The sequence below is a fragment of the Neoarius graeffei genome, chromosome 4 (assembly GCF_027579695.1).
Source record: "Neoarius graeffei isolate fNeoGra1 chromosome 4, fNeoGra1.pri, whole genome shotgun sequence".
Classification (NCBI taxonomy): Eukaryota; Metazoa; Chordata; class Actinopteri; order Siluriformes; family Ariidae; genus Neoarius; species Neoarius graeffei.
Genome location: NC_083572.1, coordinates 31286993 through 31307144, shown reverse-complemented (window position 1 = coordinate 31307144; position 20152 = coordinate 31286993). Strand labels below are relative to the sequence as shown.

Here is a 20152-nt window from a genome sequence, read left to right as displayed (position 1 = left end):
CACTGCAAGTTGCTTGAGAGCCATACTTGCTCTGCTGCTGCTGCTTTTCCTCCTTGTTCACCCTCTGCTGGTGTTTGTATGTGGCTGCTGCAGAGTTAATGTTCTTGAACAATGTTCTGTCCACTTCCCCAAACTTCACGTCCTCCCTTCTAAAGAGCTGCATAGCTGTCTTCCCCCTGGACATCAGCATGTACTTGACCGTCTGTATTGCATTAAATGTTTCCACATTCATGTTGCCACTCCTTTGATCAATTACATCATTCATCAGACTAAATGAGGACTCAACTCTAGGTCCATGAAAGATGGAGAGGCAACACTTAACCAGTGCACCCAGGGAGGGGCACTTGTCTGGTTTGTCGCAGACATGACCCCACCACTCCACGATGCTCTCTCCCTCCTTGAAGCTGGGGATGGTCAGGTCAACACTGAACCACACAAGTTCCCTCTGGATATCCTGGTCTGCTGGCAAGAGGTGCCCCAGCATACCACTCAGCCTGCCAAGATATGGAAGTACCTGCAGCTTTCAGTTCTTTTTAAATCAAGGCTGAATACTTTCTTCTTTGCTGCTGTCTTTTATTAAATCAAATTTGAGACTTTTAATTTGATTTCTTTCAGCATGGACAACACTACAAAATGGTGTCTCCACTATACAGTGCCCTATAGAGGGCTACCGCATGACATCACCGCGCCGCGAGATTTTGTTAGGCGCCATACTAGAAGACCAAGTACATGCACTCACAATATAAAACAAAGTACGAGCGAGAGTAAAGTGACACGATGGCTGATAATTCTGGTTATGTGAGTACATTACCAGCTGCAGAAAGGGCACGGTATGTGGAGAAACTGGCTGTGATTGATGGGTTTGACCCATATAAGACAAGACTCACGGCAAGGGAGAATGGAAACATAAGGAGGACCTGACACCAATTCTGCCATCTGTTTGCTACCCAGACATTGTAAACTATTTGTTGTTTACACCCAGTGCCTACACTGCTGATGACTTGAAAGCCTACAAAGGGCTACAGGCTTACAATTATGTTGTTAGTGGCTTGGTTCGTGATATTACAGCTGTTAAGAATAACCTACACATAGTTATGGCCAAGGTAATCTTGTTGATATTTATCTTTTAATAATATATCTTTTCAGTTGAAAAATTAACACTTTTTGTTACTATTAAGGTACCCATAATTTAGGTTAATTTACCCAAATTATGCATATGTATTTATGATATATGCCTACACAACAACTATGCTTTATTTATATAATAGGAGGGAGACCAAGCCCCAAACCATCCTAAATTATTATTATTATTATTATTATTATTATTATATTGTAGAAGTCTGGGAGGCTTGCTCCTCATACAGTTATCAACTTGGGGCCAATTTAGCATGTTTTAAATCTGAACTTCTTGCGTTTGCTTACCTCAAAGTGTCCACAGATCATGCACAGACTTATCCATTATATCCACAGTTTTTTGCCAAGTCTCACACAGGTTTCTTTCAAGTCTACTGTTGGGCCAATAAATCATAAATAAAACAGCTCAGATTTGTTTAAGTCGTTTGCCACTGCACTTTATTCTCGTGGGTTCACATACCGCTGCCGTTATTTCCCCCAATCACGAGTTTGCTGGTCTACCACTATGGCGCAGGGTCTGTTTACTTCTGGTTTCAGGTGACGTCAGTGAAATCCCTCTATAGTGAGTAGTGAGCAATTTCGGACACAGGGATTGTCAAAAGAGGCGCACGCCCTCTTTCGAATGCTGACGTAATCAAGCCGGAAGTTGTGTTTGTTTTGATAGCGATCAGGAAAGTTTTAAAAAAGTAGGAAATTCAGTCTGATGACTCAATCCAGCTTCCAGCGGTCTGGTCTGCACTCTGACTGATGTTTGCACGCTCTGGCCAGCAGGAGAAGAGGCGCGAAATGATGCTGCTTGCCCTTCGCAGCGAGATGTACTCGTCGCTATGACGTCAATATCAAAGCAGGAGGAGGAGGCGCAAACCGGCACGAACTGTCTATGGGTGCGAAGCGACCTCCTTGCCCTTCGGGTCAATATCAAACCCCCCCCCCCAATTTTTTTTCTCCTCATCGGATCCACACGATTCACGTAGGTCACCCATTTTGGTTTCAAAACGGCGAATTTCGCCGAAAGGTGAGGGATTTTCATGCATGAAGTTAACAGACACCAAAAAGGATGTCCAGTTCTTGTCTAGGATACAAACTTACTGTATTTTAATCTTAAACATTCACAGTGTCATTCAGCATCACATCTGCCATAACCTTCAATTATTAAGTACTAAAAGAAAATACAAACTGCACTTTAAACTACTGGATGTCAGAAGCTTTGGGAATTTTGCCCTCATTGGTAAATTATAGCTACTGGAGTTGCAACATTTCATACTATGACTTATGCTTTGCCCTTGTTTATGCAAAATAGTATGCATGTCTCCAAAAGTATAAACATGCTAAATAGTATGTTTAAACTGTAATGACACCATTGGTGTACAGACATGCTAATATTTAGTAGGAGATGATCTACCACTGTTACGCTCATCTCCTTAGTACTGTAGATGCACGATAAAAATAACATTTTATTATGCAATTAACATGACAGGTCACAGATACTGAATAGTGTGAAATACTAAAATCTCTTTCAAAGAGCATGTTTTAATGAGCAATTGAATCTTTAGTCAGTGTTGTGTCTTATTTTGCATCCCCCTCTAAGGAGTGTGCATGCCTAGATCAACAGAAAGCTGTCAGTAACTGTGGATTTGAATCAAATATAAAAATGAAGTCTCAACTTTTGTGTTCTTGTCACCAATGTTGGTGTAATGAGCATAACACTGCATATAAATTGGTTTATTCAACCTAATCATGTGTGAAATTACCAGATGTGCAGCTTATGAAATTCTCAAAACAACCCAACATCCATACTTCAATCAAAGTCACAGAAATCACATTTTTTCTTAATTCTGATGTTTGATGTGAACATAAACTCAACTGACCGGTATCTGCATTTTTTTTTTAATTTGCATTGCGCTGCTGTCACATGATTGGCTGATTAGATATCACCATGAATGTGCAGGTGTTCCTAATAAAAGTGTATGGACACCTCCAGAAGAATTGTGGCTTGTTCTGCTGAGAGAAGATGCTCAGCAAAACTTGCCAGCTAGTTCTTATAAAGCTGCAAAAACTGTATCTGAGACTACTACATTTTTTAAGCAACGGGTCATCACACCAAATCATGTTACCAATTAACCTGCTTATCGTGGAATCCTCCAAAATGGTGTTATTTGAATATCCTATAAACTTTTTAGCCTTATTTTGCCTCTGTCCCAACATTTTTGAATGTGTTACAGGCATCAAATTCTAAATTCATTTATATTTACAAAAAACAATTAAAGTTGGTTAGTAAAGCTACTGAAAATCGTTTCTTTGAATTTTTTTTTTTTTTTTGTGTGTGTGTGTGTGTGTTTTATTGGGGGACACCATGGCCTAATGGTTAGCAAAGAAGTTTTGGGCTCAAAAGGTTGCCAGTTAGATTCCCTGGACCAGCAGGAACTGCTAAAGTGCCCTTGAGCAAGGCACCTAATCCCCCAACTGCTCCCCATGCTGCCCTGGGCATGTTGTACATGGTTCTGGACAAGAGCATCAGCTAAATGCCTGTAATGTCAGGATTCTATTTTAGTAGATAACTAGGTTAGGTAACTTTGCTACCATTCCAAATGTGTGAAGCTAGACTTCTTTACAACTGAAGCATGATGTCAAAGTGGCTCTAAAAATTCCCCACAGGCAACTTTCACCAGCTCTGGCATATCATGTTTAACAGGTTTTTTGGGTTTTGTTTTTTTAAACATTTTTATATTCTTAGCTTTAAAAACAAATGCATTGGGGGCGGAGCCTGTAGGCAATGAAGTACAGTAGGTCGAGTTTTGTTTGAGCTCTCGTCGAACTTTTATTTTAAGCTAATAAGCGCTTTTCATAACGAAATACTGGTAAACCTGCTTCGAACACATTCTTTAAGTTAAATGTACGTGTATGCATGTAGATGGCAGCAAATATGCGTAAATATAAATTTGCCGAGTCAACTAAAACTAGGCCCAACACCGCCTCATCCACAAGTTCCACGGTCTTCCCGGGCCCGAAGCCCCTGCCCAACAGCCAAGAGATGGATGTTGAAACCCTGAAGTCGGATATCCTGCTTTCACTAAAGACTGACATTGCAGCAGTGATAAAAACTGAGCTGAAAGGTGCACTTGCTGAGGATTTCGACTTTCTTAAGAATGAGTTGTAAGCAGTGAAAGTAGAAATAAAGAACATGGCCACAATTCACTCCAAAATTGACCAAATGAAAGCTACAATTAAAGAGGTGGAAGGTGGGCTAATGACCTGGTCGGACGAGGTGGCAGTTTTACAGACTACGGTGAGTGACCTGGCAACAGAGGTGGCTGGACTCAGAAATAAGTGTGAGGACATGGAGGGAAGACTGAGGAGATGTAACATCAGGATCCTGGGGGTGGCGGAAACCAATGGATCAAGCTCTACAACATCGGTCTCAAAGCTACTGAGAGAAGCGCTGCAGATGGATAGAGATGTGCTTGTGGACCGCTCTCACAGAAGTCTGGGTCCCGAGAGGAAGGATGGGAAACCACGCGCCATCATAGCCAAACTCCACTACTACCAGGACTGCGTTGAGGTACTGAGCCAGGCACGCTCCCGAGCCCCGCTCCGGCTCAACAGTGAGGCAAATGTTATCTTTCCTGATTATATTACGAGTGTCGCTAAGGCCAGAATGGCATTTAATAAGGTCAGGAAGCTGCTCCGTAACCGGCAGGGGGTCTGGTATGGCATCCTGTTCCCAGCCCATCTCCGCATCACGTTCAATGGGGAAGAAAAGGAGTTCACAGATGCAAGCAAAGCGATGAGCTACGTCAAGATGAATATCATCCCTAGAGCCGAGGGTCGAGTGAGTAATATAGCCCTGGATAAATTATCGCCTCTGTACTTTGACAGGATGATATTTGTTTAAACAGACTTTTGAAGTAGGATGATCAACACTGCTGTTTTATTTTTGTTATATATGGACTGATGAGTTTTCCAGGCCTTCATTTTATTTTTTATACAGTAATGTATGGACATGCAGTTGTTTTCATGTATACAGTTATAAGGCCTTGGCATAGTCTTAGATTTAACTTGGGTTGTATTTACATGAACATCATGGCTTCATTTATTTTCTATTTGGGCTAATGGGTGGGAATTTTCCAGGCCCTATTTCATATGCAGCAGGTTATCTTTGAAGTGACTTTTTGAAGGGATTTTTGTTTATAGTTATTCTCATCCACATTATTGGTTCATGTGCTGCTGCTAGTTGTTTTGTGATAGGATGTGCTTTTTGAATTTACTTTTTATATCAGGGGTTCGACGGGAGCCGTAGGCTCTATAGAGTTTCTCCACACAAGCACTAAATGTGCGGATTTGTTTTGGAAGGGTACGGTGTGCACCTTGTTCCTGTAGGTGCTGAGGGGGGTGGGATGGGTGTGGGGCTATGGGGAGGGTGTACCAGACTGTGTTGTTTATTACACTTAACTTACCAGACGTCTGTTTTATGGCTCATCTGCTGTCATGTTGGGCTCCCTGTAGGGCTGAGATATTCAACTTTTTCCCCTCACTATGTCTGAGATCAATACTATCAGAGGATCAGATGGTAGTACGGTTAACTTCGTGAGCTGGAATGTCAAATCACTTAATCATCCTTTCAAGCCAAAAAAAAAAAAGTATTTACACATCTGAAGCAGCTTAATATAAATATTGCATTTCTTCAGGGGACACATCTACAGACAGTAGGGTTATGACTGAAAGTGTTTTCAAAATTTCTACTTTCCTGATGTTGCATTTGGTGAACTTTTACTCATGTATTTATCAAAAGTGAGGTGATGTTGGGTGCGGGAGGTTTTTGCATGACCCAATAAAAATAACTTCAAAAAAGTAATACGAGTAAAAGTTCACCAAATGCAACATCAGGAAAGTAGAAATTTTGAAAACACTTTCACAGTCATAACTCTAATGGACAGTGGACCATTCTCGATTGAGAGGGGAGTGGGCAGGACAGATATTTCACTCTAATTTCCATTCAAAGGCTAGGGGAGCAGCTATATTAATTGATAGAAATACACCGTTTACAATGACGAGCGTAGAGGCTGACCCCGCTGGGCGCCATGTTATTGTTGTAGGGCAAATTTATACATTTCCAGTCATTCTTGGCCAATGTTTATGCACCAAATTGGGATGATTCAATGTTCACCAATTTTTTCTCCCGCTTACCAAATATGACATCGCATTACCTTATCCTTGGCGGTGACATGAACTGCATGCTCTCCCGTGTTAGATCGTAGCTCACCCAGATCATCGTCCCTGTCTAGGTCGGCACGCTCTATCCAGCTTTTCCTTGAATCATATGGAGTAGTGGACATGTGGCGTTTTCGTAACTCTGCTTCCAGGAGTTACTCATTTTTCTCCTCGGTTCATAACACATACTCCCGTATAGACCATTTCGTTTTGGACAAAAGACTATTTCCCCCTCATAACCAAATGTGAATATGGACCCATAGTTATTTCAGATCACTGCCCCTTGACTATGGCTATGCACATCCCAGATACACAATCTGGTCATCGCCCTTGGAGACTCAATCCTTTGCTTCTGGCATTGAAGGCATATATACAAGGTCAGGTCATCTCATTTTGTGCTAATCAGAGAAAAGTAAGCACCGCTCGACTTAAAGAATTGGCGGAAGAGATTCTTGAGCTAGATAGGTTACATAACTATCTTCCTTCTGCAGACTCAATGAAAAAGCGTATGTCACTGCAGACAGAGTTTGATCTTTTATCAACAAGACAGGCTGAGTATCTTATCTCTAAATCACAACATGGGTCTTATGAGCACGGGGAAAAGGCTGGACAGATTCTCGCTCACCAGTTGAGACAGAACTGCTAATCAGACCATCCCTGAAATAAATGATGAGCAGGGCTCGAAATGTACAGAGTCTCTTAAAATTAACTCCTGTTTTCAAACTTTTTATACGTCACTAGACAGTTCCGGCTCATCTGTAGACCCTTCTGTATTGGAAGACTAAGACCCTGCATGTACCATCCTTGGATCCAGGGGAGGCTGCAGGGCTGGAGGAGGACCTCTCGGTCGGGGAGATAGCGTCAGCAATGGGCTCTATGCAAAGCGGCAAATCCCCAGGACCGGATGGTTATCCAACAGATTTTTATAAAAAGTTTTCAAGACAACTCTCCCCTTTGTTACTGTTGGTTTTCAAAAAGTCACTCATATGGAAAGCCCTACCATCTACTATGCGCGAAGCAGTTATCTCCTTACGAAAGACAAGAACCCCCTTGAGTGTAGCTTGTATCGTCCAATTTCTTTACTAAATACAGATGTAAAAATCCTTGCTAAAACACAAAGATTTCTATTTAGCTAATTATCAGCCTCTGCTATCTAATCTAAAGCAAGATATTGAGCGGTGGGACCCCCTGCCTCTCTCCCTGGGGGACAGAATTAATACTATGAGTGTGCTGCCTAAGTTTTTATGTTTTCCAGTGTCTCCCAGTGTTTCTTACACAATACTTTTTTTCAAAACTAAATCAGATATCAGCCTTTATTTGGAACAAAAAGCCACCATGGATCAAAAGACGTATACTATAGAGACCTCAAGCGAAGAGAGGGATGGCACTCACAAACTTCATGTACTACTACTGGGCGGCTAACATAAGATCACTGCTGTACTGGATGGGGGGAAAGTACTATGGCCCCCGGATGGACAATTATGGAGGGGGCATCCATTGGGTCCACCTCCCTAGCGTCCCTACTGTCCGCTAAACTACCACAACCTCTGTCTAGTTTTACCTCTAATCCAGTTGTTGTACACTCAATCAAAATTTGGAATCAGTTTAGAAGATCTTTTTCTCTTAGGGACTTGTCATTTACTGGGCCAATTGCAAATAATCACCTGTTTATCCCATCACTGATGGATGAGACATTCGATATTTGGTCTAGAAAGGGCGATGTCTTATGGTCTGATCTTTATGTTGGTGTTTTTGTCTCATTTGAACAGCTAATACAGAAATATGACATTCCTAAGTCACATTTTTATAAATATTTGCAGCTTAGAAACTTTGTAGCCTCAAATTCAGACATTTTCCCATTGTGCCCTTCTGGTTCTTTGTTGGACTCAATTTTTAAATGTAAACTGGCCAGGAAGCAGACAATAAGTTATCTATGATTTACTTAGCATGCATGATTTGACACCTTGAGATCTCCTTAAGAATAAATGGGAAACAGACTTAGGCGAATCAATTTCAGATAATAATTGGCACAAAGTAATCCAAAGAATTTTCTCCTCCTCCATGTCTCAGACATGCAGTTGTCCAATTTAAAATTGTTCACCGTCTGCATTGGTCGAAAGCTAGACTCTAAGATCAATTCCGACATAGATCCCACATGTGATCGATGCAGACAGGCTCCAGCTACTCTGTTGCACATGTTTTGGACATGCCCAAAGCTGCACACATTTTGGCAATCTATTTGAGACCCAAGATATCAGGAAGAGTAGTGAGACCGTTTCCTCTTATTGCAATGTTTGGGGTGACCCCGAAGGATACCCCTTTTAGATGGTGTCAAGTCAGCATGATGAGCTTCCTGGCCAGGAGATTAATATTGTTTAAATGGAAAGATCCTATTCCACCAATGTATAATCATTGGATCAAAGAAGTCATGTGCCATCTTAAACTAGAAAAGATTAGATATACTGTCAGGGGAGCGACTAAGAAATTCTACAGAGTCTTGCAACCTTTTTTGACCTTTGTTGAAGATATGGATGCTGACAGCATTGCTACAGTGCCTTGAAAAAGTATTCATACCCCTTGAACTTTTTCACATTTATCCACCTTACAACCAGGGCTCTACACTAACTTTTTTTTCAGGAGCACACGTGCTCCTAAGTTAAAAATTAGGAGCACAGGGGAAAAAATGGGGGCACAAGCAGGTTTTCATTTTAAAGGTTTATTGCAGCACAAACCTTAGACACACCAACACATAAAACGCAAAATTCAATTGAGAATGAATGAATGAATGAATGAACGAACGAACGAACGAACGAACAAATGAATAACGAACAACTGAATGAATGAACAAACAGTAGCTAAACAGAGAGCAGAGCTCAGCAGAGCTAACATCATCATCAAGGACAGCTCCCACCCTGGCTCTGAATTCTTTGACTTGCTGCCCTCAGGCAGGCGTTACAGGTGCATCAAAGCAAGGACCAACAGACTCAAAAACAGTTTTTTCCCCACAGGCCATAACCACCTGAACAATTAGCCTTTCACATTACGTCACTTGCAGGGGAACTCATATCCGTTTTCAGCCTTTTGAATGGAAGAGGTATACGGCGGCAACATATGTTAACAAAACTGTCATTCACAGATAAGATTGATAATAATATTGCGCATTGTTGTTTATCATTACGTATTGTTAGCGACCATTCCAGGTCACCCATCTGCCTTGTTTTGGAAAGGAAGTTTACTGACTTTCTATGGTTGCTACTTGTTAGCCAGCAGATTAGCATGCCGCCTCTTCTTCCATTCAAAAGGCTGAAAACGGATGTGAGGTTCTTCTGCAAGTGACGTAAATGTGAAAAAGGCTAATTACATGCACTGACTGATGCCACTTCTGGCAGGTGCAACAATGCACCAACAAGGACCTAAAAGGACAATATTCTCACACTTACCTGATACAGTGCAATACTTATTACAGTGCAACCTCAGAGCAACTTTTTACTTTTTATAGCTTTTGTATATTTTATATTTATATTTCTACACTTTTACATTCATACCCAATACAATACCAAATACAGTGCAATACTTATTACAGTGCAACCTCACAGAGCAACTTTTTAGTTTTTATAGCTTTTGTATATTTTATATTTCTACACTTTTACATCCATACCCAATACAATACCAAATACAGTGCAATATCCTGAGTTTTGTAGCTGAACTGAGTTTCTATAACTAATGTGCAATTAACATCTGCAACTCAACACGCCCAGTTGTATATATATTTGTTTTTCTGCTGTGTTGTGACATGCACCATTTGTATATACTGTATATTATTTGTTTTTCTGCTATGTTGTATGTTCCCATCTAAATGTTTGCACTGGGGTGTGTGCTTTCCATCTCATTATATAATTTTCCCGCACCTTCTCCCGTCGTTCTAGCTTTCTTCACTACACTTTCTTCCTCGTCCGTTCTTTTATTCTTGTTTCCACCATCATTGCTTTTAAAAAACGCCGTTATTCTCTGCATAGCGAATATATTTCTCAGCTTGATCCGAACCAGCTCTGTTATCTCTCAATTGAATGATCTGATGAATCCCTAAAAAGCACTTTTCCCACTTAATGCCACACCCACAACATACAACCGTGGGAAAGAGGGGCAATCACAGAAAGATGTGGCAGAACGGCAAAAAAAAAGTAACTTTTTCACTCCCCCCCCCCGGCTACCATGGGAACCACCGCAGGTGCAAGACAGAGGCAATGCACGCAACTACAGACAGGGAGCAAGACGCAGGCAGAACACACAACAATACAGGCCGTTACTCGTTACACTATATTAGGTAGGCTATCCAGCGCTGGATTTACATACTTTGCAGTTTAACGTTTGATACATTTTAGAATGTTAAACTCGTCGCGTCTGTGCTCAGTGCTTTCCTAAATTGTCGGCCGCAAGAAGCCGTCGCACGAATGCGCGTGGGTTTTTTTCGTCGTTCGCATGCCGAAAAATTCGCTCGCAAATGCGAGTGAAACGTGCGCACTGTAGAGCCCTGCTTACAACCATGAACTTAAAAGTTTTTAATAAGATTGTATGTGATAGACCAACACAGAGTAGCACATAATTGTGAAGTGAAACGAAAATGATAAATGGTCTTCAAAATTTTAAATAAATAAAAATCTGAAAAAAAATGTGATGTGCATTAGTATTCAGCCCCTCTGCATCAATACTTTGTAGAGCCACCTTTTGCTGCAATTACAGCTGCAAGTCTTTTGTGGTATGTCTCTACCAGCTTTGCACATCTAGACACTGAAATTTTTGCCCATTCTTCTTTGCAAAATAGCTCAAGCTCAGCCAGATTGGATGGAGAGCGTCTGTGAACAGCAATTTTCAAGTCTTGTCACCAATGGGATTTAGGTCTGGACTTTGACTGGGCCATTCTAACATGAATATTCTTTGATCTAAACCATTCCAATGTAGCTCTGGCTGTATGTTTAGGGTCATTGTCTTGCTGGAAGGTGACTCTCCTTCCCAGTCTCAAGTCTTTTACAGCCTCCAACAGGTTTTCTTCCAGGATTGCCCTGTATTTAGCTCCATCCATCTTCCCATCAACTCTGACCAGCTTCCCTGTCCCTGCTGAAGAAAAGCATCCCCATAGCATGATGCTTCCACCACCATGTTTCACAGTGGGGATGGTGTGTGCAGGGTGATGAGCAGTGTTAGTTTTCCACCACACATAGCGCTTTGCATTTAGGCCAAAAAGTTCAACTTTAGTCTCATCTGACCAAAGCACCTTCTTCCACATGTTTGCTGTGTCCCCTACATGGCTTCTGGCAAACTGCAAACAGGACTTCTTATGCCTGTCTTTCAACAATGGCTTTCTTCTTGCCACTCTTCCAAAAAGGCCAGATTTGTGGAGTGTATGACTTATAGTTGTCCTGTGCACAGATTCTCCCACCTGAGCTGTGGATTTCTGCAGCTCCTCCAGAGTGATCATGGGCCTCTTGGCTGCTTCTCTGACCAGTGCTGTTTGTTCTTCAGTCTTCTCTAACAAACCACTGAGGCCTTCACAGAACAAGTGTATTAATGCTGAGAGTAAATTACACACAGTAGGACTCTATTAACTAATTAGATGACTTCTGAAGGCAATTGATTGCACTGGATTGTATTGAGGTATCAGAGTACAGGGGGCTGAATACTAATGCACACATTTTTCAGATTTTTATTGTACAACCCCGATTCCAAAACGGAACGCAATGATGTGGAAGTTTCAAAATTCCATATTTTATTCAGAATAGAACATAGATGACATATCAAATGTTTAAACTGAGAAAATGTATCATTGAAAGAGAAAAGTTAAGTGATTTTAAGTTTCATGACAACACCACATCTCAAAAAAGTTGGGACAAGGCCATGTTTACCACTGTGAGACATCGCCTTTTCTCTTTACAACAGTCTGTAAACATCTGGGGACTGAGGAGACAAGTTGCTCAAGTTTAGGGATAGGAATGTTAACCCATTCTTGTCTAATGTAGGATTCTAGTTGCTCAACTGTCTTAGGTCTTTGTCATATCTTCCATTTTATGATGTGCCAAATGTTTTCGATGGGTGAAAGATCTGGACTGCAGGCTGGCCAGTTCAGTACCCAGACCCTTCTTCTACGCAGCCATGATGCTGTAATTGATGCAGTATGTGGTTTGGCATTGTCGTGTTGGAAAATGCAAGGTCTTCCCTGAAAGAGACGTCGTCTGGATGGGAGCATATGTTGCTCTAGAACAGGGGTGTCAAACTCCTTTTGGTTCAGGGGCCACATACAGTGGTGCTTGAAAGTTTGTGAACCCTTTAGAATTTTCTATATTTCTGCATAAATATGACCTAAAACAATCAGATTTTCACACAAGTCCTAAAAGTAGATAAAGAGAACCCAGTTAAACAAATGAGACAAAGATATTATACTTGCTCATTTATTTATTGAGGAAAATGATCCAATATTACATATCTGTGAGTGGCAAAAGTATGTGAACCTCTCGGATTAGCAGTTAATTTGAAAGTGAAATTAGAGTCAGGTGTTTTCAATCAATGGGATGACAATCAGGTGTGAGTGGGCACCCTGTTTTATTTAAAGAACAGGGATCTATCAAAGTCTGATCTTCACAACACACGTTTATGGAAATGTATCATGGCACGAACAAAGGAGATTTCTGAGGACCTCAGAAAAAGCGTTGTTGATGCTCATCAGGCTGGAAAAGGTTACAAAACCATCTCTAAAGAATTTGGACTCCAACAATCCACAGTCAGACAAATTGTGTACAAATGGAGGAAATTCAAGACCATTGTTACTCTCCCCAGGAGTGGTCGACCAACAAAGATCACTCCAAGAGCAAGGCGTGTAATAGTCGGCAAGGTCACAAAGGACCCCAGGGTAACTTCTAAGCAACTGAAGGCCTCTCTCACATTGGCTAATGTTAATGTTCATGAGTCCACCATGAGGAGAACACTGAACAACAATGGTGTGCATGGAAAGGTTGCAAGGAGAAAAGCTAACAATTAGACCAGCTAACAATTCATTTATCTTTTTTCTTAATTGTCCATACAAATTGTGAAATTTTTCTTGATGAGTCTCATAGTGGCACCGAATATTATATTCTTTGAGCACTGCAACCTGTTGATTACAAGCACACTGGTTTTGTATTCACCTCTGTGAATAAATAATACTCAGTCCATTTTTCCTGGAAAACTCTGCACTCTACGTCAACTTTTCTTCTTTTTGACAAAGACATTTTGGTAATGGGGGTATTACTCTTAATTTTGATAGCAACTTAATAGTGGTGAGGCAAGACTGCCATTCATGGAATCAGACAGCATAACTTTGCTAAAATGTGCTGTTTATTTCCTGATCTCTTGTTATGTCAGTGCTGCTTTTTTCTGGCTGCCCCTAGCGGCTGAATTGAGCATTTCGGTTATTTCTTTAAAAATTCATAAGTCGTCACAGGCATGTGCTAGAGATTTACTTTTTTTTTTTGACATCCTTAGAAATTTCTCTACAAGTCTGGGGCCGGATTAAACCATCTGGCGGGCCGGCCCACAGGCCGTATGTTTGACACCCCTGCTCTAGAACCTGGATATACCTTTCAGCATTGATGGTGTCTTTCCAGATGTGTAAGCTGCCCATGCCACACGCACTAATGCAACCCCATACCATCAGAGATGCAGGCTTCTGAACTGAGCGCTGATTACAACTTGGGTCGTCCTTCTCCTCTTTAGTCCGAATGACACGGCGTCCCTGATTTCCATAAAGAACTTCAAATTTTGATTTGTCTGAACACAGAACAGTTTTCCACTTTGCCACAGTCCATTTTAAATGAGCCTTGGCCCAGAGAAGACGTCTGCGCTTCTGGATCATGTTTAGATACGGCTTCTTCTTTGAACTATAGAGTTTTAGCTGGCAACGGCGGATGGCACAGTGAGTTGTGTTCACAGATGATGTTCTCTGGAAATATTCCTGAGCCCATTTTGTGATTTCCAATACAGAAGCATGCCTGTATGTGATGCAGTGCCGTCTAAGGACCTGAAGATCACGGCCACCCAGTATGGTTTTCTGGCCTTGACCCTTACGTACAGAGATTCTTCCAGATTCTCTGAATCTTTTGATGATATTATGCACTGTAGATGATGATATGTTCAAACTCTTTGCAATTTTACACTGTCGAACTCCTTTCTGATATTGCTCCACTATTTGTCGGCGCAGAATTAGGGGCATTGGTGATCCTCTTCCCATCTTTACTTCTGAGAGCCACTGCCACTCCAAGATGCTCTTTTTATACCCAGTCATGTTAATGACCTATTGCCAGTTGACCTAATGAGTTCCAATTTGGACCTCCAGCTGTTCCTTTTTTGTACCTTTAACTTTTCCAGCCTCTTATTGCCCCTGTCCCAACTTTTTTGAGATGTGTTGGTGTCATGAAACTTCAAATGAGCCAATATTTGGCATGAAATTTCAAAATGTCTCACTTTCGACATTTGATATGTTGTCTATGTTCTATTGTGAATACAATATCAGTTTTTGAGATTTGTAAATTATTATTGCATTCCATTTTTATTTACAATTTGTACTTTGTCCCAACTTTTTTTGGAATCGGGGTTGTAATATTGGGTCATTTTCCTCAATAAATAAATGACCAAGGATAATATTTTTGTCTCGTTTGTTTAACTGGGTTCTCTTTGTCTATTTTTAGGACTTGTGTGAAAATCTGATTATATTTTAAGTCATATTTATGCAGAAATATAGAAAATTCTAAAGGGTTCACAAACTTTCAAGCACCACTGTATAACCGTGAATTGTAGAGTACAAAGAAATGGGGAATACTAGACACACGTAAACATACTCATCAATGGTTAATGCTTGGGTTACTTAAAATTTGTCCTTTGAGTTTTGCATGATTTCTTACATACCACTGAAGTTCCTCCCCCAGTCTCTTGGAACCATCTGCAGGAAGCAATTTATACATATCATCTTCTTCAAGTCTTCGTCTATATCCAGTGTGAAACAAAGGATTTAACCAACTGAACAAAAGGAGAAAATGAGAGAAAACAGCATTATGTTCCAAATATTGTGGACCACTGGATTACGTTACTTGCAAAACAAATACAGTGTCAGAAAACACATTCAACTTAGCTGAAAGTAATTAACAGGAAATTAACTCGTACTTCAGTTGCATTCTAAATCCTCCGTAGGGGAGAGCGGGGTAAGATGAGCCACTTTTTACATTTTTCATCATAACTACATGTTAAAGCCATTTTTGCTTCCAGTCTACACACCATACCAAATTTCAAAGTGTACTGTTACTATCTGATCAAAAAACAATTGATAAGCTCTTATGGTTAGAGTGATATTACCTCTTGGAAAAAAAAATGTCAAGTGGCTCAACTTACCCCATGCACAGGGTAAGATGAGCCACTGTGTGGGGTAAACTGAGCCAACACAAATCATGTTAGGTTAACAAAGTAAACAACTTTTATTATTAGAAATGCAATCAATGAATCAAGTCAAGTCAATCAAGTGGGGGATAGGGCCGTTGCATAGAGAAGGGGAGATGAAGAGAGAGGTGATAGAACGAGATGGGATAGGGAGGGATAGATGGATAGAGAGAGAGATATGCATAGATAGATAGAAAGAGGGATGGTTAGAGAGGGAATGAGAGATATACTATATTATAGAAATTACTAAAACAGTAGAGCAGTGCCAAAAAAATCTTATTTCTTTCAGTAGGTTAAAACATTGCTAAAACATGCAGCAATCATTCCATCAATCATTTCATCATTATTCAATGTTCCAAGCGTTCAAATTGCAAGGGAACACCATTTGCCTCTCCCTCCGTGCTGTCTCCCCAACAGTAAAGGGGCGGGGCAATTTTTTCACAATATCCTGTCTTGACAGGACAGCCTCATCTTTCTCTTTGAAGACAAAGGTTGGCTTTCTTGCAGAGCCATGGCATGACCGGCTTCTTTTGAGAAATCTTGCCTCTATTTCGAAGACATCCAATTTGATTATCTGGCCAATGAAGAAATGCACTTTCACCAACTTGGTATAACCTGTCTCTACCTCTCCATTCTTTATCTTTTCAATGAACCTAGTCAGAGTCATCCTGTCCAAATGCATATCCCTCGCCACAGCCCGAACAGGCCTGCCTTTCCTGACTTCCTCTGCGGCTCTCTCCAAAACTGCACGGGACTGTGCGGCCCTGTCTGTTTTTCTTTTGTATGAGTGTGGCATCATGCACACCTGTAATAACAGAGGGCATTATTTTATTTATTAAAAACATTATTTATATTAACATGTTATTTATTTGTTTGTTTATTTGTTGTTGTTGTTGTCATATATGACCAGCAAATGTGAAAACTTAAGTGTCATCCATATTGGGTAAGCTCAGCCACCAATGGGGTAAGTTGAGCCAGTGGCTCAACTTGCCCCACATCTAATGGCTCATCTTACCCCGTGGCCACAATTTTGTAGAAAAATGCTAATAAAGGGGATTAGGCTAATCAAAATTATTTTTATTAGCATTCATATCATAGCTTAGAAAGCCACTAACTTAACCCTAATGTGTCTAAATATTATTCTACTTTTGTCTTCTCTAAATCACCTTCACTGTGGACAAACATGGAATTGACTTAGAAAGCACAAAAACACATTTTTATAAATATCGCCCTCACCTAGTTTGACATGTGGTGCTCCTCTCCACAAGTGTAAGTAAATGGTCCCGCCCCCCTTTGAATGTGGTCACATGGTCACATTTGTTTACTGTTTCTTAGAAACAGGGGGTGGCTCATCTTACCCCCTGGCTCATCTTACCCCGCTCTCCCCTACACCCTGGAAGCCTTTGTAATCAAACGAAAAGGAAAGGGATGCGCTTGAGTTGGCTGTTAAAATTCCTGGCCAAAGAAAACAAATGTGGACAATAGCTCAGGGACACAAATCCCGACAGTGCAAGCTAATGTATGACTAGTCATAGGTGAAATACGTTCGGAAGGAAAGGCCTGTTTACGAACAACATATTCAAATAGTAACTTACGCAGTGTCCTCCTCACTGACAATTCAGCTTTATATTAGTAACTTGTGTTTAAAGTACAAACGCTAATAATTCAGAAGAGAAGAGAACAACCACCACATACGCTACTTTTTTATACTCCCTACACAGTCTGGCTGGGACATAACTGCCACCACGCGTTAATCATCGAGTTTCTGATTTAATTCTGAAATTCAAGTGAACCACTTTCAAAACAGTTAAAGTGCTTTTGAAAGCGATAACAGTGGAGAGCTTCCCCGATGTTTAAAACAGAAGTACAACCTGCTACTTGCATCGCCTTTAAACTAATCTGGCTATCTAGTTCATAATCTAGCTAGTGAGGTGACTTTCGATTAATTGAAGCAAACCTCCACATACACCACACGTATCACGAGAAGAAAAGTACTGAATGCTCCAGTTTTAGCTGCTCAAGATCCGTCCATCTTAACCAAAACAGACATACTTACCAGAAAAATAACCGAGAGAATATATTTGCCGAGGCAGACGGATTAGTCTTCGCATCCTTCCCTACTGGCTCCATAAACGACTAGCAACTAATTTTCTTGATATTTGGCTACGCACAATACTACACAGTTCACTCGGGGAAAATACCTATAGCTCTTGTATAACTTCGGTAACCTGCACATTACATTAACCAGATGGTAGCTGTGGAAACTTTATAGCTTCACGTTCAGGAAACGCCCAGTTTACCCATAACGACGGCGCAGCTATTGGTCAACAGATTTCGAAAGCGGAAAGTATCACGCGCTTAACTGCAGGGTCATAAATCTTGTAAGAAGGGTAGCCAGGTAATGATTAGGCAAATCACATATTAAAGCAGGGGCGTCAGAAGCATTTTTAATGTGGCGGGGGGGTCCTTGTAATTAATTAGATGCCATTTCCTGCATTCTGGTGTATTTTTAACAGGTTGTTAAACACCTAATTTTACCTACAAAAGTCACTTAATTCAATGACTATTTTAGAGACTCAACAATAAGTCCTCATTCAACTAGTCCATATATTCATCAGCCTGTTTTTAAACCCACCGCTACGCCTAAGATAATGAGATGAATGTGACACAATTTATCACCAACAATGACTTTATGGGTGCATTTTACTTTTTATTTTGTGTTTTCTATTTAGTTTTAGATGTAACACAACATGCCACTGGGCCAAGCAATAGTGACACTCAACTGTATGTTTAAAAATAAGAATATTCATAATTTCACACAGAATGGTTGTCTGTGTCTATGTGTCAGCCCTGTGATGACCTGGCGACTTGTCCAGGGTGTACCCCGCCTTTCGCCCGTAGTCAGCTGGGATAGGCTGCAGCTTGCCTGCGACCCTGTAGAAGGATAAAGCGGCTAGAGATAAGAAGAGATAATTTCACACAAGGCATGACATGGCATCATGCAAACTTCATAACACAAAATCACACTGTGTCAAGCAACGGTGATGCATAAAAAATAACTTCACACAATGAACAGGTGCAATTTTGTTCACCACCAACAGTGACTTTAGTGGGTGCATTTTACTTTTTTCCGATTTAGTGATACTCATAACAAAAATGGCATGGCATCATGCAGTCTTCATAACACAAAATTACACTGGGTCAAGCAATGACACAAAAGATAACGTCACACAATGAACAAGTGCAGTTTTGTCAACCTACATGCAATGGTGGTACTACAGTAGCATTTACAGATTAGTATAACAAATAGATTTATAGATATAACTCCTTCTTATATTGGTGCCACCACAATTTCGACCACTTCATAACTTTTATCCCCTTCCTTCACAATCCACCTGGAATAACATCCATCTCTCTCCATCGCTTTCCTCTCTACTATTCCTTCCCCATACACTGATTTCCCATCTTACTTTCCAGAAAACTGCCAAAGACCAGACAAAACAAGGAATCAATAAATATCATCAGAGCAGACTTGACCTCATTCTTGGCATTACAGTAAGGCAGGCCTACTGGCTTTGAATTAAATGATAGCTAACGTTAAGCTAGCTGATACATCTCCTAACATTGACTAGCCAGCTAACTGCACTAACATTTCCATTGGGACAAAAAAAAAAAAACCTGTCCTGTGGGGAAATTTTGACTGACTTTCCACTTCTTTGTAAAGAATGTCCTCATGTCCATTGTGTCTGGGGAGGAGCAAATACTGCAAACAATTCATCATCAACCAAGAATACCCCATTAGGCTAAGCTTATTTCACTGTTTAGTTGAACATTAATTTAACGTGTCCTAGGGTTAATTTTGAGGGCACATAACAAAAGAATACGGTTTTAGCAAAAGCTAGACATTGTGAGGTTGCAATGTGGCTGACGTCACCTCCTCCACTTTCCAGCAGCTGCACCAACATTTCTCTGCTCGCGCTGAGATTCACTTCACTCGCGCGCGGTGAGCTGTTGTAGGGAACGCCCGGAAAACCCGGAGTGGATTTTCAGTGGTATGTGTATTCTCTTATCGATCAAGTGGAATGGATTCTTTCACGAAGCAATAGAAACGGCGCTGGGTGAACTAATATTTTATGTTAAATGTGGGGGGGGTCCAAACGAAGAATTATGAAATGTGAGGGGGACATGTCCCCTTCACATTCAATGGTGGCGACGCCCATGTATTAAAGAACATGCAGAACATAGTGTTCTGAGGAATTTGAATGGAAATCAGGGTTATCTCGGGAGGAGAGGCTGGGCACAAAAGCCCTCCTCCAGGTGAAGGAGTAATATAATAAAATCGTGTAAAAAGAAA

At 40.8% G+C, this 20152-nt stretch overlaps 1 protein-coding gene across 5 annotated transcripts in view; it reads right to left on the bottom strand.

The window, feature by feature from the left end:
- The window catches only part of abcc4 (ATP-binding cassette, sub-family C (CFTR/MRP), member 4), a 289814-nt gene extending 271721 nt beyond the window's left edge, over window positions 1-18093 (bottom strand). For 4 of the 5 annotated variants that reach the window (XM_060919115.1, XM_060919116.1, XM_060919117.1 and 1 more), the window contains exons 1-2: window positions 17855-18093; window positions 15274-15384 (exon numbers count right to left, since the gene is read on the bottom strand). In XM_060919115.1, coding sequence (XP_060775098.1) covers window positions 15274-15384; window positions 17855-17928 — 185 coding nt within the window. In that variant the 5' untranslated portion in view covers window positions 17929-18093. Of the gene's footprint in view, window positions 1-15273; window positions 15385-17854 lie in introns of those variants that run through there. The other variant, XM_060919119.1, reaches the window with a different exon arrangement.
- Between the last annotated feature and the right edge of the window lie 2059 nt (window positions 18094-20152).